A 10,949-nucleotide genomic window follows, 5' to 3' on the forward strand; every position below is an offset into this window, starting at 1 on the left:
TGTCAAAAAATTAGCTTTTTAGTGTTTAAATTCCATTTAGTTACCATACATCCAACAGCCCCTAATTTAAAAACAAAAAAGAATTCTGATTTCACAGAAGGAGAACTTGCCAGAAATGCCACAGGAGCAAATAGAGATCATGGTGATTCCTATTGATTATATAACTATATATAACTATAAATACAAAATATAACTATAAATATAAAACCTCAGGAAAGCTACACTGCACTCGTGGCCCTGCAGGAACAACGTGTCCACATTCTTAGATGGGCTGACATCACTGGCATCAGACCTGGAGGGCCTAAGCAATACCTCCATGGGCCCAGATCTACACAACAGACTTGGAAGAGAAGCCAGAAGTCCTGCTCCAGCTACCTGATCACAGCCTAAGGATCTCAGAAACCATATCAAAGCATTTCCATAAATCTGACCTCACCAAATCCTCAGTCTAGACCTAGAAAGTCATTTGTCTCTATTCAGGTTCATGAACTGTTGAGATCAACCACTGCTCTCTGCATTGAGACCAGCAAAGGAAGGTACTTGGCCACTTGTGGCATCTATGCTTGCTTGGTAGTACAACAGTAAGTGTAGGATCAACAGAAGATCCTTCCTATGCCAGTCTGATCCCTCGTTGTCTCTAAATGTGCCGATGCTTGTTCACGTGTTCAGGTACAGGCTTGTGTCACCCTACACTGATGTCATATACCCTTCAACTTTCTTCCTGCTCTGTGCAACAAAGAGATAGCGTAGGGGTAAAATAAAGAAGAAATCACTTGTTTACCAGACCACAGCCCAGTACATTCTGTTCTCTGCCCTATGCTCAGACCCTTGCTGTATTTCTGGTGATAGGCTTTGCCATAGAGTTTAACAGAAGATGATCTAGACGCAAATGTACAGAGATGAAATTTTACGGCCTTGTTCCCAAAACAGGGAAGCAAATACCCAGTACTCCCATCTATGATTCATTTCAGGAGTATTCTCTGTGATCAGCTGGATCAGGGGGATGGGTAATGCTATACAGACACAAGCAAACCTGAAAGCTTCCTCAGATCACCCAGCCCATGTCCATGCCAAGACCAACTCTATGTGGATCCGGATGGAGGTCTGTTTCATTCTGGTAGTTACAATCTCTAAATGACCACTAAAATGATCAAAGAGAGAGGGAATCATTCCTTCTTGGTCATTGAGGGACTTAAGAGAAACTAAATGTGATGAAGTGGTGTACTGACAGCCTGAAAATAAACAGTTCCAAATGCCGCACAGCTCATCTTCATCCTAATCCTGAAACATAATTACACCACATTGCTCATTAACTGTCTCCAGACAAATATGTTCAAAAGTACTCTCTGAGCAGACTTCGTACTGTTCCCAGGCAGCTTCTTACACCTCCCTTAACATAAAAAGCCTTTAGATCACCACATCACAGACACATTGCTGCTTCAAATACTGCTCCATGCAGCACAATATAACTGAGAGCACAGACAGTAGAGAAACATGCAACAAATTCCCAATGTAGAACTGTAGCAAAACTGAGATTGCCTTGAATCCACCAAGCCTCACATGAATAACCTCTCAGAGACCCTCTGCAGGTACTAGGTAGAGATGTGTCTGACTTCCCCATCGCATTAACAGCATTGCACCATGATTCCTCATGACTGTTCCTCCATTCTTTAACTTGTTCTCACAGACTCTGTCAATTCTGCCCTGGACCAACACACACACAAGACTACATTGCTTTAGTCCAAAAAGCTGACCATTTCCTGTCACACAAAAATAATTCAAGGAGATTTGAGCACCTGGTTATTTTCACTCTTTCTCCTGGTCGTCCCGAGATAAAGATCCTGTTAAGTGAGAATTAAGTTACATGCATTTTCCAGTGCTCAAATGCCAGCACAGGCCCATGCAAAAAGGGAGCAGAGGTAAACAAATACAGAAAAGGACGTGTGCGTGGGGAGGTCTTGAGGGCAGCTGGGAGAGACGAGGGAAGCTCTTTGGACCTGTATGGGTTAAAGAGAAAATGTTATGGCTAAGAATTCCCAACCCCTCTCCAGAGACCCCTGGTTTACATTAATTATTTTGTTGCCTTGAGCACTCAGAGCCTGTGTGAGCTTCTATCTAAAAGTACCCAACTCCTCCTCCTACTCACCTCCAAATGAATCCTTTAATGTGTGTGATCAACCCCCTCAGCACAGCAAGGGAACTGCCCAGTCGAAGCTCTTAAATCATACCAAAATGGGAACAGCAACAATTCAGAATTCCTTTCAGCTTACCAGCAGGTCCCAGGGAGGCAGAGGACTACCCTGCAAGTAGGGACCTGTTGCACAGTGCCTGGCCTCCGGGGATTGATCCCTACTGCACTTTGCTCCCAAGACCAGCTGTGGAGGGAGCAGGACCCACGAACAGCCACTTCAGCAGTCCTGGTCTCACCTATATAACCTATTTCTCTTCCAAACAGTGGGATGTGGCAAGTGTATTTTTTTCATCTGATCCAACTCCGACACAGCACTAGAAGTCTGTCCAGGCTCCCTGCAGGGCAATGGCAGAGTAGAAGCAGATGCACCAGGAGGTGCTGCACACCTGGAAAAAGGGTCTGGTATCTTGTCTTGTCTCATGTGAGCATTCCAGCATGCCCACTGTGCAGGCTGTGACCACGCTCTTCACTCCAAAGCCCACAGCTCCCTAGTGATAGGGACAGATAGGTGAAGGCGACATGTCACACCACAGAGAGCAAAGAAGAGCACAGAAACAGGCCTGGTCAGAGCTACACGGGGCAGCCTTGGCCAGGCAGAGGAAAAAAGCAGCAGTTCTGTGAAGAGCAGCGCTGTGCTTCCACTCCCATATCCCTGTTCTAACCCCTGAAATACACTTCTCTTTCACAAGTAGGAAAATTAATCTAAGCCACTTCTCATCCTTGCTCCCTCCCCTGATAATCCCCCATTTGCCTGCCCATAGCATCCAGACACAATTCACTGGGACTTACCCCTGGCAAAGTCTTCTGTTCATGCAGTGCTGTCTGGGCTTTGATGGCAGAGTCTCTGGCACAGTACGTGAGGAATGCACAACCTGCAGTGGATACAGCAAGTGTCAATTGCGGATGACAGGCAATTGCGGATGCACATCAACACAGATGTTAGATAATTTGGTTGTGTCTAAGATTCTAAGGAAAGAGACAAAGAAACAATGTAAAAGGACTTGCAGGCCCCATCCATCCTCCCTTCTGTTAAGTCCTGGAAAAGGGTCCCAGTGAATCAACTAGGTTTGACACAGGCATTGGACAATGAGACACAATGGGAATGCAAAAGGAAAGCTAATTTGGTCTGTGGTAGAAACAGTCCAAAACACAGGGATCAGAGGAGAGGCAAGGACCAGTATGATTATTGACTTAAAAAAAAAAAAAAAAAAGAAAAAAGCAAGAAAAGAGGAAAAGTGTCTGGGATTTTAGCCTCACACAAAAACTTCATGATCCAGATTCACGAATCATGGAAAGTTATAGAAGGGCCTCGTGTGCGATAAGACGTGCACAAACACATATCAACATACATATATGCATGACAAAGGAAATCCAGAGACCAGCAAAGCATAATGCATTCTTCAAGGGCCAACTTAGGAAGCAAGATGAAAAGCACAGGGAAAAGGCCAGATCCTGACATTCTTAGTCAAGATATGACTCAACATCTTAGCTGAATACTGGAGCCAAGGGAGGAGGGGAAGAACTATAGCCTCTCCAGGAAGAAGAGGGATCATCTTTGGGTGCTCTGATGCTTAATCAAATGAAACTAAGCACAGGAAAAATCTGGCTGGTTATCAAGAAACATTTCCTAGCACAAAGAGATTTATTAGACTGTGGAACGATCTCCCCAGGGAAGTGCCTGAAGCTCCATCACTTGAGTTGTTTCAGATGAGGATAGGCAAAGCACTGGAGAATAGGCTCAAACACTAGAATGTGCCTGACCCCCTCATTCAACCCCCCTCCTATTGGCAGTGGCATTTCACATCCTAAGCAAAGGCAGGACACGTCCCTTTGGCTGTTGCTAAACGTCTATGTCTACACTGTTGTGCTGGGGCTGCATTGTTATGGCCCACAGAGGCCTGTTTTTCTGCCTCCATGTTCTTGTGCCTGGCTTGGGGTACTCTAAAGCTGCTTCAGTTCTCCATGGATCCAAAGGTGGATGTGAGACAGGGACTGTCTGGACCTCTCCCCTCCACCCCGGTGGGACTCCATCGTACACAACACTCTGGCAAAGCCAGCTGCTCAGGACAATCCCAACACATGGCAACACGATTATCCTGTTCTTCCATCTCGACTCCAGTAAGTTGCTGCAGCTAAGCAAATCACATTTGTCCTCACATCTCTTGCTAGGGAAAAAAAACTCCTTGGTTTTTAACCAAGAATTCTGCACCAAAGTGAAGCGTGGGATCAACAGATAATTTAACAAATGCAGTGAGGCCAGGAAGCATGAAGGTAAACTTCACTTCTCATGGCAAAGGCAGCCAGATCTGTTGTGTGGGGGTAGCACCCCTCTGCTTTCACTTTCCCCACATAGACTGCTCTGATATCAAGCCTCAAAAGCACCTCTGTAACCAGAGAGCAGACTTCTAACAGACTCGAAGGCCTGGTAACCAAAGTCTCAAACACAGATGCTTGCCTAAGACCACCTGCTGCTCCAGTCTGCTACTTTGCAAGTCACTAATCCGGGTCAGGTTTAGCAGACAAAATGCTGAAGTCAGGAGCTGGGAATAAGCAACTTATTCCACTAAGAGCTTCAATGCATTGGTACTATGTGCATGTGCAATGAAGACACCATCCTTGCCCCAGGAGCATTAACCATCAAACCTAAGAAAACTAAGGATGGGAGAGGAGTTAAGTCTACCTGAAGCGATCTGCTGATTTAAGCATGCAAACCCCATCCTTGAGTCCCAAATTCCAGCGCTCAAGAACGTCAAAACTGAGATAATATGCACCGTCAGGCTCAAAAGCCTCAGTCCACGGGAGGACAAGGGAAAAATGAGGATTGGACAAAGGTACACCATTGAGTGGGGATAAAGGAGATACACTCCTCACACAGGGATAGAGTTATTTTGCAAGGTACTGTCATCATGCCAGATCAGGGATTTACAAAGTCCAGCAACCACCAGCACCAATCTGAAAAAGTGCCATGAATCTCCTCCCTAGAGTCCTCTGGTCTTTCTCTTCCCTACAGTAAAAGCAGCCCATAACACTGTTCATCTTTTAGGTGCCTAGGTATCCATACCAAGGGGCAGCAGCTTCTGGAGACAGAAACATCCTGCCACTGTGGAGCTTGAAGATGCCTCACTCAAACTTCAGTCCAAGGGTAATCCTCGCTGCTGCTCTGCTTTACAAGGATATGGATATTTACTCAACAGCATCCAGCTTGTACTCCTTCCCTTCACTCATGCATGAAACAGCACTCAGGCAGCCTCTAACAACAGGCTTGTCTTGGTTGGACTGGGGCAAGGAAGCCTATAGGCACAGGACAGCCTGGTCCACTCCTCCATCCCTGAGCTCTTCATGTCTCTAAACTATGAGGACATTCGACTAATTCATTTCAATCTCATTCTTACTTCCCCAATGGCAAGAATCTGGGAGGCTGTACTGGCTGTGGAAAGGAAGGAGCTAAAAATGTCAGCTACATCTTTTGGGAAACATGATTACTGTCCTCTAGAGTCAGGTGTTTTGGAGGTAGGAGGCAGGAATCAATTCCATTTTCTTTGCAAAGCCCTGGTCACAAATACAGGAAAAGGTTTGGCAGAATCACTACACTCTAAGCCGCATTGTGTAAACAATTATTTGGGGAAAAGAAACTTCCTTCCTGAAGAGACATTATCTCTTGCACGCTAGTTCTTCAACTACCCCCTAGGATGCTGTGACAGGATTCTGCTTACCGTGTCTTTCATGGGTTCTTTGGACTCCTAAAACTTTGAGCTTAACAGTCACCCAAGTATCTGCTCAACAGTGAAGAGATGTCCGCAGAGGTGCAGAGGAGCCTGTCACTCTCACTAGGTTTTCTCACTTCCACATCTCCCGCTTTAGTTAACAGCAAGCTCAGACTGACAGGCTTATGACCCTTTGGGCACTTCTAACACCAAGGCAGTTATGCCTGCTGAGACATGGGACATGGTGTTAAAAAGTGCTCAGGGTGTTAAGAAACGTCAGCCTGGAAGGCCCTGGGCAGTGCCAGCAACCCACGTCAGCACAGGGACACAGAGTAGCACCCAGGGCACTGTCTGTAAAGCTGATTTGCAAGAGGTCCAGGTGATTAGAAATCATAAATTAAGTTGTATTATAAATTCTGTATTACACTACTTATAGACTGTAGTATAGTGATTCTGTTTGTAGAAACCTTATGCTATTCTAATAATAAATTCTGTGCTATAGTGATCAGAAAATTCTGTTAAGAAAATGAAGCCTTAAGTCAAATTTTAAGTTTAAGCTCTAAGCTTTTGACTATGACTTATTGCCATCACCATTCTGCCAAAGATCCCTAAAAGAACCTCTGCGCCCCGTCAGCGTCAGTGATACCACCCTACTTTCACGGGCTCCAGGAGGGCCTCCAGCTCCCTAAAAGCACAACCCAGCCTAGTTCCACTTGCACAAGACTGCAGAAAAAAAAATATATTCTGTGCCTGATCCTCCCTACAAATCACACATTGACTCTGGAATTTACAGTCCCTTCAGATCCTAAACATTACTCCACACATAAGCAATCTAAAGCCTTGAGCAAGAAAAGGCTGCCAGTTTGTAGAAGAGAGGGATCTCTAGATTCTGCTCAGCATCAGAAATCACATCAAATACTTCAGCAGGGGAAGCATGGAGTCAGCAGGGAGCTAATCTACAAGCCTGCAGAAGCTGAGTCAAAACTCGGCTGCCAGCAAGGCGAGTTACGGCTGAGGGTGCTGTTGTGTCCTTGCCCTCTGGAAAAGCCACCCATCTGTCCACACACCATCCATTCACCCACACACCTGCGGGAGGGCTGCTCCTGCCTCTGCCAAATATTTCCCTGCACTTCGGTATCTCACACTCCTGAATCTCCACTTTCCTTACTGTGAGCACTCCTAGGAAACCCATCAAGTTGACACTTGTAAAAGAACTGCCTTCTGCCTAATCCTGGAACACAAGGCAAAAAAACCTTCCACTTGACTCTCCCTACTCAGTCTCCTTTGACCCATTCCAAAAGCCTGTTCAAAGACCTCCCTGCTCTTCCCATGAAAATATTAGCTTTGAGACAAACACTGCTATTAACATGCAAATATATCTGTGATTAACATATACAGAAAAACTGCCTCATGAATAATAGTAGGCTGGAACACCATCAACTACCAGTGAACAGGTTGCTGAGACATGACTAGTCAGGTACTAACAAAACTATTTCATAGCGGAGCTCATATTTCTAGATCTGTAAGATCCTCCTCTGCCTCCACCAAATTCATCCATTCTCAGCATCCATACAGGATTGTCCTAGCCAGCTCTTGGACTCTGCAGCCCAACTCACATCCTCCTGTCCCCAGTAGGCCTTTTCCACCTTTTCTTCCTTCCTGGGAGCAGAGGTGGCTGCTCAGCTCCACATCAAGCTGTAAGGGAATACAAAAGGACCTGCTGGGCTTTACCAGCATTGCTGGTTTCTCACACAACTGCTTTCTTCCATTTGGGGAAAGAAAGGGAAAAAGCAGATGGAAGCTGCATGTGAGCTGTCAACTAGATCTCGTTGTAGATCAGGGAACATGGGGAGAGAAAATTGAGTCTGTTGTTACAACTACCCCAGAAAGGTTATGGTTTCTGTACAATGCAGGAATGAACACGCAACTGTCCGGATTTGCCACAGCATCCCCTGATCAGGGACTGTGATGGTGCTCCAGGCCACTGCAGCTCCTGGGTCAGGCTTGGCACCCTCCAGGACTGCTGATGCCAGCAGCTCCTCACCAGGATGGCCTTCTTGCACAGAGCCCAAGCCAGTGCAGTCAAACCTGGTAAGATGGGATTGGAAGGCAGGGGTCAGGGTGGGCTGGACTGTGGGTTTAATTCCCTCACCACAAGCTAACCCCTCCCGTTCCACATCCTTGTGAAGAAATTACTTCTTTGGAGAGGTATATTGCCTATTCCCAAAACAGGCCAAGGCAAACTCATGCTACCAGGGAAGGAATCCCAACCTCTCACTTCGTACAAAACAGGACAAGGAGGTGTAGAAACTACCATACAATGGCCACCAGAGAACCTACACATCTCAATAGCCTTTTCTGGGCAGAACAGAGCACCTGTTCTGGACAGAACAACCCATGAGCAACACCACAGCATCCACGCAAAAAAAGTCAAAACCAAAAGGATGTATTTATTTTGCTGCAGAAATCTTGCATTTAACAGCAAGTTAGTATCACACACATCTGATTAATACCACTGCTGCCCCCTCTAATTTCCATACCTAAGCAGATCCGTAGAATTTGTCTCCTGCCTGGAAGTTGATCTCAGACCACGCAGTCTATATTTAAGATATCACCTGAAATGAAATGCACAACTGCCTTTTGCCTTGGGCCCATTCTCCTCCTTACTGGGTTTGAAACCTTGCAACTCACTGGCAGCAGGTTTGGATGCAGTTCCTTGCACACAGAGACACATGCCATTCTTGTGCTCAAGTTACAACCAGATACACTTCATCTAAATTCAAGTCAGTCCAGCCCCCACAGGCTTCAATGAAGTGTTTTCCTTTTGTGCTGGAGTTAGATTTGGCCTTTTGTTTGAAAATAAGCTTGTTTTTCTCTTATCCTCTTTCCTCTCTTTTCAGTCTAGAACAGTTCGAGTTGCCAAGGCACTCAGTTTTCCTTACCCATCCTCCTAAATCTGAGGCATCAGGACTGAACACGACACACACCAACACACGGCCCCATCACGGATCATTTTAGGGCACAGCAGCCCAGGCTGAACACCGACAGCTTTCAGGGTACTTACCGTAGGTTCCCTGCAGGTTGCTCTACTTGTGCCAGGGAGTGGGGCTGCCATCACCCCCTCGGATCTTACAGCAAACAACTCTCTGAGTTTCCATTCCTGGCTGGAGTGGTGCTGGTCACAAGATCCCAAACACCTGCCAGGGTGGCGTAGAACTGCTCCACTGAAGGGAGCGGACACCCTGAACGCGACAGCTCTTCAAAATACAGCTTTCAAACACAATAAGCACGGCTAAAGGAGCCTGCTCAAACTTTTCAGCATCCACTAAAGGTCCTTCAGCAAAGGAAAAACCCTTCATCCCCCCCAGCCTGCCACCAACCAGGCACTATCTATCCTAAACGGCACTGACAGCAGCAGATCCGTGGCCAATATCCTTTGTTGTGTGGATTTTCAACCCCCAGTGCCGTACTCCTGCCGGGGGCGGCCCGAGCCCCGGGAAAGGGGGGGGGAGGTGTGCCCGGCAACCCACCGAGGCTCCCGGGTGACCCGCGGCAGCTTCGGTCCGCCCCACGCTGCACATAGGGGCCTTTGTTGAGCCCCTCACAACCCGGCGCCAGGCCCCAGGGGGCGGCCGAGGCCGGGGGAATCAGCGGGGCTCTGCCGAGCCCCGCCCGTGGGCGCCGAGGATGTGGACCCGCTCCCGGGCAGGGGATCGGGGGCCGCGACGGATGTGAGAGAGGGTGGGGGGAGAGAAAAATCACATCACAGTGGGTCAAGCGTGGACCGGCCCCGGGCCCGCCGCCCTTTCAGCGCGCCGCGCCGGGCTCACCCTTGTGCATGCCGGTGTAGCGGTCCTTGAGCACGGTGAGCTCGTAGATCTTGCCGAACTGCTCGAAGAGCGGCTTGAGGTCCTTCTCCTCCAGGTTGCGCGGGATCTGCCCCACGAAGAGCTTGATGGCATCCAGGTCTTTCATGCTGTCGGGCTGCGCGGGGGGCTCCGCGCCGCCGCTGCTGTTCATGGGGGAGGCTCGGCGCGGCGGCTGCGGCGCTGGCGGGAGCGGCGGCGGCTGTCTCCTCGCCTCGCCCTCGGTGAGTCTGGCCATGCCCCGCGCCCGGCGCGGCTGCGGGCGGGGGAGGCAGCGCGGCGGGAGCGGGAGCGGGAACAGGAACGGGAACGGGAACGGCCCCGCCGCCCGCGCCGCCGCCGCCGCGGCGCCACAAAGAGCCGCGCGCAGCGCCCCCTGCCGGCCGCGCGGAGCCCAGGCGAGGCCCGGAGTACCCCAGGCGTGGGGGGGGCGCCTTGAGAGGCACCGGGAGACCCCCGAGAACGGGGCGGGAGGTCCCTCAGGAGAGGGTTGGCCAGGAGAGCCGTGAAGGTGCTGGCAGCCACGGGCGAAGAGGCAAAGCAGCTGTTGCCGCCACGTGAGGGCCGAGCGGGGAGACACGACGCTCATCCCCAGCTGTATTTTAGGGCCCAAGTTCTAGGAACGTGGAGGCCCTGGGAGCAGGGGAGAGCTCTGAGCACCCACGAAGGCAGAGCCCCTCCGCATCCGTGTCAGAAATTAGCGTTTTCCCCCCTTTTCTCAGTGTCTCAGTACGAGGGTCTGGAGGCAAAGAGGTTATTTAAAGCACAAAATTTTCTAACACAGCTGTCATCCGGTGGTAAGCACAGATACAAGCACCAGTGCTGGAGGGGGCTTAGCTGGAATGGGAAGCGGTACATGGCCCCAGGTCTACAACCCCAGGCAGGTCTCTCTGCCCTTGCCCTTCTAGGCAAAGTCCCCTTTCTTCCAAGCAGCTCAGCTCCCTCCTCACTCAGGTTTGGTGGGGGCATTCTCAGCTACTTCCTATGTCAGATCGTGCCAGATGGTCAGAAGCTGGTTGCATATCCATGTTGAGGCAGCCCTTATTGCTACCAGGATCAGATCTCATCCCCATGTGAGGATGTGGATTGCTCTCCCACTGGCTTCTCCAGCCGCGGTGAGGCTGTGGGGGAGGGAGTCAGTGCTCCAAGCGGCATGGCCCAGGTGGCCCAGGCTGTCTCACCTGCTGT

At 49.3% G+C, this 10,949-nt stretch overlaps 1 protein-coding gene across 13 annotated transcripts in view; it reads right to left on the reverse strand.

Moving 5' to 3' along the window:
• CELF5 (CUGBP Elav-like family member 5) overlaps nt 1–10,454 on the reverse strand; it is a 40,901-nt gene extending 30,447 nt beyond the window's left edge. For 3 of the 13 annotated variants that reach the window (XM_051811043.1, XM_051811042.1, XM_051811041.1), the window contains exons 1-2: nt 9,726–10,449; nt 2,981–3,063 (exon numbers count right to left, since the gene is read on the reverse strand). In XM_051811043.1, the coding sequence (XP_051667003.1) occupies nt 2,981–3,063; nt 9,726–10,350 (708 nt within the window). In that variant the 5' untranslated portion in view covers nt 10,351–10,449. Of the gene's footprint in view, nt 1–2,980; nt 3,064–9,725 lie in introns of all 13 variants that reach the window. The other 10 variants (XR_007908267.1, XM_051811040.1, XM_051811034.1 and 7 more) reach the window with 7 other exon arrangements.
• Nucleotides 10,455–10,949: the final 495 nt, after the last annotated feature.

The sequence above is a fragment of the Manacus candei genome, unplaced genomic scaffold (genome assembly GCF_025592945.1).
Source record: "Manacus candei isolate 608988 ecotype Guabito, Panama unplaced genomic scaffold, ASM2559294v1 h1tg000080l, whole genome shotgun sequence".
Classification (NCBI taxonomy): Eukaryota; Metazoa; Chordata; class Aves; order Passeriformes; family Pipridae; genus Manacus; species Manacus candei.